This window comes from Haplochromis burtoni, unplaced genomic scaffold, assembly GCF_018398535.1.
Source record: "Haplochromis burtoni strain Fernald_Lab_line unplaced genomic scaffold, NCSU_Asbu1 Contig_1311, whole genome shotgun sequence".
In the NCBI taxonomy this organism is placed as follows: Eukaryota; Metazoa; Chordata; class Actinopteri; order Cichliformes; family Cichlidae; genus Haplochromis; species Haplochromis burtoni.
The window spans coordinates 30,894-40,315 of NW_024583672.1; the positions used below are offsets into that span (position 1 = coordinate 30,894).

Here is a 9,422-nt window from a genome sequence, read left to right on the forward strand (position 1 = left end):
CACACACACACACACACAAAGTAACTCCACCAGAGTGCCAATTTCGGGTCACTTTTGCCGGTCCAAGCCTGGATAAAGGATCAGGATTGCAATTGTGACATTAAAAAACAATAATTGCTAAAATAAATTTAATTTGTAGTTCTAAATAAATTCTAAATGCATTTAGGACGTTTTTTACTCACTTGATGTCTCTTCCATGATGTTATTTCTTTCTCCAACAATGCAGGTTACAATTATATTAGCATGACCAATTATGCAAATTAGGCGATGACATCATTTAGCAACTTCTAGCGACTTTTAGGACAGCCAATAGCGATATTCCTTACTGAGGAGTTGGCAGCACAGGGTCCCCTAACCAGTGTTGCCAACTTAGCGACATTGTCGCTATATTTAGCAAGTTTTCAGACCCCTTAGCGACTTTTTTTCTAAAAAAAAAGTCGCGTGCCTATTTCGGGTCACTTTTGCCGATCCAAGCCTGGATAAAGGATCAGGATTGCAATTGTGACATTAAAAAAAACAATAATTGCTAAAAGAATTTTAATTTGTAGTTCTAAATAAACTCTAAATGCATTTAGGACGTTTTTTACTCACTTTATGTCTCTTCCATGATGTTATTTCTCTCTCCAACAACATAGGTTACAATTACATTAGCATGACCAATTATGCAAATTAGGCGATGACGTCATTTGGCGATTTCTAGCGACTTTTAGGACAGCCAATAGCGATTTTCCTTACTGAGGAGTTGGCAACACTGCCCCTAACTTTCAGTAGCTGTTCAAAGGAGAAAGTTGTGGTATATCAGTGGTTAGAAATACCATTATTACTTTAGAATTAGTTTAACACAAAGTCAGGGCTGACCAGGGACCATTGCTGTGAGTCACAGTGCGCAGCATAAAGGTACTTTCACATCGGAGGCAGCATGTGCTGCTAATGCTAACTAAAAGCCAAGGATCCAGAATTTGTTGCGCTGGCTGCTGAGCTCTGTGGATTTTTGCGGCAGCTCTACCTGTACTAGATGCACCTGCTCCTTGTAGTCTCTATCTCTGACTTTATTTCCTCTACAAGAGTTTCAGTTTTTTCATCTTCAAATGTTCAATAAAACCATGAATCGCTAATTCATAACAAAGAAAGCTTTGTAACTATCCCCACTAGTGAAGACTGTGTCGTTTCCACAACACTGCCCCGCCCCCTAGGTCCGCAGCGCTGTTGAAAAGGCTCTGGAGGTCCCTGTATTAAGCACGTAAACCTTTGACACAAAAATCACCAAACTCGGACCACCACAGACTTTTTTCCTTCATGGTGATGAAGGAAAACACTGGGCTGGGATGTAAAGGGGCATTTATTCCCTCAGGACCTGAAGCTGCATAAAGCACCCCTCCAACAGTGTTGCCAACTCGTCAGTAAGGAAAATCGCTATTGGCTGTCCTAAAAGTCGCTAGAAGTCGCCAAATGATGTCATTGTCTAATTTGCATAATTGGTCATGCTAATATAATTGTAACCTACGTTGTTGGAGAGAGAAATAACATCGTGGAAGAGACATAAAGTGAGTAAAAACGTCCTAAATGCATTTAGAATTTATTTAGAACTACAAATTAAATTTATTTTAGCAATTATTGTTTTTTTAATGTCACAATTCCAACCCTGCTCCTTTATCCGGGCTTGGACCGGCAAAAGTGACCCGAAATAGGCACTCTGGTGGACTTACTTTGTGTGTGTGTTTATAAGTAGTTTTAAACCTCGTGGTCTACAAAACAGCATAACAGTAAAAGAATTACTGACTGCGTTACAGTGCCGGAGTAGCGGCGGTTCATTTGCAGTTCGTATGCATAGGTGTGAACATCTCCTGCCCTGATAGCAGCTGGGGGAGGACTATCCTCCTGTTACGTTTCGGTGTTGTCAGTGTTTTGTTTTTTGCGTGACTGTCATGTATTTCCTGTTTTACTTTGAAAGTCTGTGTTATCTTAGTGTGTTCAGTTTACTTTTCCTTGTCTCGTCAGGTCTAATTTGCCCCAGCTGTGTTTCCCTCCTGTGGTCCATTCCCTGATTGCTCCTTCTATGTATTTAAGCCTTGTGTTTCAGTATGTCATGGTCGCGATCTCCCCCCGTGTTGTAAATAAATAGTTTGTTGTAAATAGTTGTGAATGGGTTTGTCAATGCTTTCGTTATGGGATATTTTCATTTTGGGATTTTGGTGGAGAGCCTTCGTGGTTTTATTTTCCTTATTTCTGTTTTTCTACGTTGCACCCCGGTTGCCTAGGCCGGGGTGTAACACCTCCGCCCGTGAGCGCTTTGGAACGGGCGAGGTGCCCACGGCAGCACCGCTGCTTGTTGAGAGTAAAAGCGATACCCGCTTTCACGTCAAAAAGTCGTCATAAATAAGTCTCCAATAACACCAGAAAAAGTCGCCAGATTTGTCGCTAGTCGCTTTTTAGAAAAAAAGTCGCTAGGGGTCTGAAAACTCGCTAAATATAGCGACAAAGTCGCTAAGGTGGCAACACTGCCCTCCAATAGCCAAACCCATCTGTTCTCTGATTGGATTGTTAAATTTGTAATTGACATGACATTGGCCAATCAGATGAAAGGAAGAAAAATAGGGTCAAAATTCATACTTGTAACTTGAAACTTGAGTGCAGAGTTTCACATGTATTTTTTGGCTAAGTCCTCACACAAATCTTTTTTACACACACACACACAAATTCTTTTTAGACATACAAATCCAGATTTACAAGTACAAAAAATTTATGACCACAATTTGAGCCCATAGAACACTTCCCAGGACTTTTCTGGGGTCAGACGGGGCGCCCTGTTGGGGGACGGGCAGTGCCCTTCTTGTCTCCCAGCTGATGACAGGCTCAGTCCTCAGTTCATAACCTTATTCTTAACCTTAACCACAATTTTAATCGTATTAGATAGGGTTTTCCAAAGTGATTCATGATGAGAAAGTAAAATAAATGCACAAGTGTAGATTAATTCCAAATGGTTCTCCTGTTTCCACAAGTGTAACATATACCGGCGATTTGTCACGTAGCGTCGGTATGTTATATTTTGGGATGAGGACGTCTGACCAGCGTGATACGTCAGGTGAGACGTCATTCAGGTCTGGTACCTTAAATTAACCTGGTATAAAAATATAAATATAATAAAAATATAGTTTTCTTCCATGCATTTTTGCGGTATTATTACTTGACGTCTTAATTTTCTTTGTAATGAAATAGAATAGTGTTTCAACAAGTCCTTTGACAAATGCTTTGACTCCATGCGCATCAAAAAGTTTTAAATATTAAGGTATGTGATTGTCACTCTGCTGTAGTACAGCTCTGCGTTATCTCCTGAGAAAGCGGAGCTGTGCACTTTATATAGAAATGTATAGTTTTTGTAGAATGAGCCATACTGAATAAAATGCCAGCAATGACAGTATTTAAACCTTTTTCTGCTCCTACATTTCCCCCTCCATCAAAAATGTGAACACCAAGAAAACCAAAGAGATCATTTTCATCTTCAGAAGGCACAGCACTGACTTGCCCCCCCCCTTTGTCTAAAGGGTCCACAACTTCTGGTTTCTTGTCATCCTCATCTCTGCTGAGATCTCCTGGACAGACAACATCACAGCGGCCGTCAAGAAGGCCAGCAGCGGCTGAACTTCCTGAGAGTCCTCAAGAAGTACAAAACAGACTCCAACCTGCTGCTGACCCTCTACCACACGTCCATTGAGAGCCTGCTAACATACTGCATCACAGTAAGGTATGGCAGCTGCACTAAGGGGTATAGAGTAAGGCTTCAGTTGAGTAGTCAAGTTATCTCAGAAGATCATCGGCTGCCCTCTCCCCTCCCTGATGGACATTTATTCCTCCCGCTGTCTCAGCAGAGCAATGAACATAATCAACAACATTTCCCCACCCTGGCTTTGACCTGTTCAACCTGCTTCCCTCAGGGAAGCACTACAGGTGCATCAGCACAAAGACCCACAGACTCAAGAACAGTTACTTCCCAGAAGCCATAACCACCCTGAACTCACACATGCACCAATAACACAGTTCCACCGCCTATTTAACGACTTCCCTCTATAAACCACCACAGTGCAATAACCCAAACTGTATATGCACAAGACTATTTATTTACATATTTGTTTCCTTTTTCCCGGATTTGTATATTTTGTGCATTTTATATATGTATATCCATCCATCCATCCATCTTCATCCGCTTATCCGAGGTCGGGTCGTGGGGGCAGCAGCCTAAGCAAAGAGGTCCAGACCTCCCTCTCCCCAGCCACCTCCTCCAGCTTGTCCGGGGGAATACCAAGGCGTTCCCAGGCCAGCCGAGAGATATAATCTCTCCAGCGTGTCCTGGGTCTGCCCCGGGGCCTCCTCCCGGTGGGACATGCCTGGAACACCTCGCCCAGGAGGCGCCCAGGGGGCATCCTTGCCAGATGCCCGAACCACCTCAGCTGGCTCCTTTCGATGTGGAGCAGCAGCTGCTCTACTCTGAGCCCCTCCCGGATGGCCGAACTTCTCACCCTATCTCTAAGGGAGAGGCCAGCCACCCTTCGGAGGAAGCTCATTTCCGCCGCTTGTATCCGCGATCTCGTTCTTTCGGTCACTACCCACAGCTCGTGGCCATAGGTGAGGGTAGGGACGTAGATCGACCGGTAAATTGAGAGCTTCGCTTTTACACTCAGCTCCCTCTTCACCACGACGGACCGGTGCAGCGTCCGCATTACTGCAGCTGCAGCCCCAATCCGTCTGTCGATCTCCGGCTCCCTTCTCCCATCACTCGCGAACAAGACCCCGAGATACTTGAACTCCTCCACTTGGGGCAGGAACTCATCCCCGACCCGGAGTGGGCACTCCACCCTTTTCCGGCTGAGAACCATGGCCTCAGATTTGGAGGTGCTGATCCTCATTCCCGCTGCTTCACACTCGGCTGCGAACCGTTCCAGTGCGAGCTGGAGGCCCTCACCCGATGAAGCCAACAGAACCACATCATCCGCAAAAATCAGAGATGAGATTCTGAGGCCACCAAAGCGAAAGCTGCGCCTAGAAATCCTGTCCATAAAAATTATGAACAGAACCGGAGACAAAGGGCAGCCCTGGCGGAGCCCATCACCCACCGGGAACGAGTCCGACTTATTGCCGGCAATGCGAACCAAGCTCTTGCAACGGTTGTATAGGGATTGAATATATGTATATTTTTTCTTTTTTTCTAAATACTGTTCATATGTATATAGTGCTGCAGAAACTGTGCACCTCGCCCCCATTTCTTCTCCCACATGTTAGCACTGAGTTTGAGATGCTCGGTATCTCATTGTACATCTGTATAGTGACAATAAAGGCATTCTATTCTATTCTATTCTATTCTAAAATACAGTCAGTGTTGATCAGAGGATGATGCCATTTGGAGCCTACAAATAAAGTGACACTATTAACCTTTTCTTTGTAGTTTCAATTATACGAAGCATATCGGTCCCATTTGTTGAAGAACATCCCCACACCATCATGTTCGTACCTCCAGACTTCACTGTTGGTCTGGTATTTTTGGGATGATATGCAGTGCCTTCTGACCTCCAAAACACGGTGTGTATTGTAGCATTGTCATGGTCCTGGCTCATTTTGACCCAGCGTTCTTAGTTTTCTTGTGTTTTTGTATTTTGTTCTTTATTTATTCCATAGTTTCTAAGTTGTTCTGTTAAGATGTTGTTTATTAGATTTCCCCCTCGTTACTTTACCCCCTGTGTGCCCCCTCTGTGTATCTGCGAGTCTTGTTTCTCCTTGTGTTTTATTTCATGTTTTCCTCAGCCTGCTGTGTCTGTGTTTTCTCCCCCCCTCTGGTCTGCGTCTCTGTATACTTCCTGTTTTACTTTGATAGTCTCCCGTCAGTGTGCGTCAGTGTTGTGTTTGCTCCTGCCATGTCTTGCTATGATTATCACTGTCACCTGTGTTAACCGTCTGTGAATTTATGTCCATGTCTCCCTCAGTTCTGTGTCGCGTCGTCAATGTCTCATCCCCGAAGCTGTGTGATTTTTCCCTGTGTTTCCTTGGTCCTCAGTTTAGCATTCCCAGTCTAGTTTTGTATCATTGTTAAGCCTGCAATAAAGCAGTGATTTTTGAGTTCAGTTCTGTTTCCATGACTTTTGCGTTTGGGACCTCACCTGCCTGTGCACAGCCAGTTCATGACAACCATCTCATCTGGTCTCATCTGACCAGACAATATCCTCAGAGTATTTTACAGGCTTGTCTAAATGTTGCTCAGTAAAGTTTAAACGTTCTTCAAGATGCTTTACCTCATTACTTATTTTCTTTGAAACAATTTTCCATGCTGATTCCAGATCTCCATTTCCTCATGTGTTCAAAATTCTTTCCCTGTACTGTTTCTCATTAGAGCACATAATTTATGGACATCTACTGGATGGATTGGTAAAATATATTTACTTAGAAAAGTGTTCAATATTTGTTTTACCTTCTGTATCTGATTGTCACTGTAACAACAAAGGCTGTGTTGAACCTCCTTCCTTTACTTGTTTGATCATGCCAATGACGCAAATTCCTGAACCCACACAGCACAACACAAATGTGAAACTAAACCACCAATGTCTGCTTTCAACTCCTGTATGCTGAGCACGCTGTTAACTTCACATAATTACAGACGGCTGAGTCCAATGACTGACATGTTTCGTGATACTGGAACTGAAGATCGGGTTGTTTTAGTAGAGTCTGAGGAGAGGCACAATGAACTTCAAAGTAGGAAAACTTTTTAATTTCCATTTCCTTTTGTGTCTGTGTAGCTGTGTGTGTGTGTGTGGCAATGCTGTCTGTTTTCATGATGAGGCTGTTGCACAATGGGGGAATCTTGTGAAAGACTTTTTCTTGAAGTTTCTCTGCCATGTATTGAAGTTGTGACATAAGAATCTTTATGCTTCTCTTTGGTTGTAATTAATGTAATTGGTGGTGCAGTATTGGTGAGGTTAGTGCAGTTTTCAGAAGAAGACTTCTGCATTTGTTCTGTGCTCACTTATAGAAAAACAATCAAGATGTTAGGGTTGGGGGGGGGGATCTGTTAAATGGCTTCATGTAAAAAGCAGAAGAGAGATTTTATCACTGTGCTTAAGGAAATTTTTGATGTCACTTCATGCTAACTTAGTTTGTGTCACCAACTGTGAGTACAAAATCCTCAAAAAAAACGTGTGCAACATTTTGGAAAAGCCTGGACCCCAAAGACACAGCTGTTACTGTTCAGTTTCTAACAGAGACAACTGCTTTGCCCAAAGACTTCAAAAATGAAATGATCAATGTCAGTAACTCTTTTCAACATCTTTCCTCTCTCCAAACTGCAGCTGAGCTCAGACCAGTGAGAGCAATGAAACCTCCAGCTTATGTTCCAATGCAGGCGAGGACCTATGATGGGCCCTCTGGACAGCCTGGAGGATCTGTATTGGTTCAGAACACCAGTGTGAACATCGTCACTGAGCCTCCAAAGGACCATTTTATCTGGTCCCTCCTCTGCTTTGCCTACTTAAACCCCTGTTGTCTTGGACTTGCAGCTCTCATTTATTCTATCAAGGTGTGTGTGTGAATATATACATTGTACCTACCTGCCTACCATATCTTACCATATAAATCAAGCTACATGATCATGGCATCAAACACAACCAAAGCTGAAGTGCAAATTTTGTTTTTTAAAAACTACAACACTGAAAGAAATATCTTACATTTGTTATACAGTTTACATCATTTCCTACAGTGATAGTAACAAAGAAAATATATGGGCACAAAAAATCCCCACCAGTGAAAGAGCACCTGGGATTATCATTATAATTGTTTGCATTTACTAAAAACATGAAGCGTAACTTTTTCAGATAATGAAATTTAGGCTATGCTTAACATTTGCAGTTTCAGTTTACACTGGGATAAAGATAATTACATTATAATTACACCATTACAAACTATATGTTTCTGTCCTTCTAGGCCAGAGACCGGAAGGTGGCCGGAGATCTGGAGGGTGCACAACGTCATGGGTTCATTGCCCGTGGGCTTAACATTGCTGCCACAGTCCTGTTTGTCATTGTACTCATGATTTTCTTTATTATAATCAGTGCTTTGTTTGCAAATGCACCTGCTTATGCTCACAGAGAACCATACTATTATCATTTTAACAGAGATTAAGTTGCTTGCTTCTGTGACTTGTTATTAAGCCTCATATTCGGTACAAGAAAAAACACAGCTTCAGACCCACTGTTTAATTTAAAAACTAAAGGTGTGCTCCAATAGTTCATTTTGCTTAGTCTCTCAGTTAGGAACTGTGGCAGTAGTAATAAAAGCTGTTCCAGTTACCCAATTACTAAGCAAAGGTGCTTTGGTGCTTCCTTTATTGCTTCCTTTAGCATAGGATACACTGGAGCATCCTTTATGAAAATGAAGAAGAAAAAGGCGTCCCATAAGTCATTGCAACAGACCATCCGGCCATTCATGAAAACAATGGACATAATAAACAAAGTTGCACAGATCATGTGAATGTTCGTTGTAACATTTTTCTTTTCATTTCATGAACTCCTGGTATATTTCAGCATTTTTAATAACTGTTTGTTAAATAAATACTTGCTGTTGAGTTGCTTTGCATGAAGAATGCAGTATGCTATGTAAGCTCAAAATTTTGATCTACACTGACTGATCAAAGTGTGCTTAAACTTCTCTGTAATCACTGTTCTTTAATAAAAACTTTCTGTTGTACTACAGTCTTCAGGATTCATTTTTACCTCAGTACAGTCCAGCTGGAGAAAGTGATGGATGAAGGGAATTTTACAGCAGTGAGTTACACTGGATCACATCAGTAAAACACAAGACACATTTTATACACTATGGGGCAGATTTACTAAGTGAGTCCAATTATTGTGATATTGCAATTGCAGTATGATCTATGATCTATTTACAAAGATGCAGGTTGTTCATATCAGTAAAAAACAGCATTCTGTCCAGAGTCACAAAAAGTTACCTGAAATCAAAAAGATTAGCTTTTAACAGCTTTTGTTTTCATTGCCCTGCTTGAAAATCATTACTAGATGAGCAGGTTATAGAGGTGTAGTAGCACCCCTTTTAAGAGTTATCATGAAAGAGTCTGATTTTTTTAAAAACAGGAATGTTATACCTGCACATATATTGGCAGAAGTATTCAGGCAACCATTCAAATCATTGGATTCAGGTGTTCCAATCACCTCCATGGTCAGAGGTGTATAAAATCAAACAGCTGGCATGCAGACCGCTTCAAAAAACGTTTTTGAAAAAATGAAGTGATTTGAATTCTAGCATACTGTGATTGGATGACACCTGTGCAACAAGTCCAGTCGTGAAATTTCCTTGCTACTAAATATTCCACAGTCAGCTGTTAGTGGAATCATAACAAAGTGGAAGTGACTGGAAATGACAGTAACTCA

At 41.9% G+C, this 9,422-nt stretch overlaps 1 protein-coding gene across 1 annotated transcript; it reads left to right on the forward strand.

Moving 5' to 3' along the window:
• Positions 1-6,546: 6,546 nt before the first annotated feature.
• Positions 6,547-8,963, forward strand: LOC102308603 (interferon-induced transmembrane protein 3). Its single transcript, XM_005952163.2, has 3 exons — positions 6,547-6,735; positions 7,329-7,555; positions 7,960-8,963. Exons 1-3 carry the CDS (start codon positions 6,585-6,587, stop codon positions 8,155-8,157), a joined length of 576 nt encoding a protein of 191 aa, XP_005952225.1. The 5' UTR covers positions 6,547-6,584; the 3' UTR covers positions 8,158-8,963.
• Positions 8,964-9,422: the final 459 nt, after the last annotated feature.

Coding starts and splice junctions, on each gene's coding strand:
- LOC102308603 (XM_005952163.2), top strand. CDS start 6,585: ATGTCTGCTTTCAACTCCTGTATGCTGAGCACGCTGTTAACTTCACAT. Junction 6,736..7,328: donor GAGGCACAATGAACTTCAAA/GTAGGAAAACTT, acceptor TCCAAACTGCAG/CTGAGCTCAGACCAGTGAGA. Junction 7,556..7,959: donor CTCTCATTTATTCTATCAAG/GTGTGTGTGTGA, acceptor CTGTCCTTCTAG/GCCAGAGACCGGAAGGTGGC.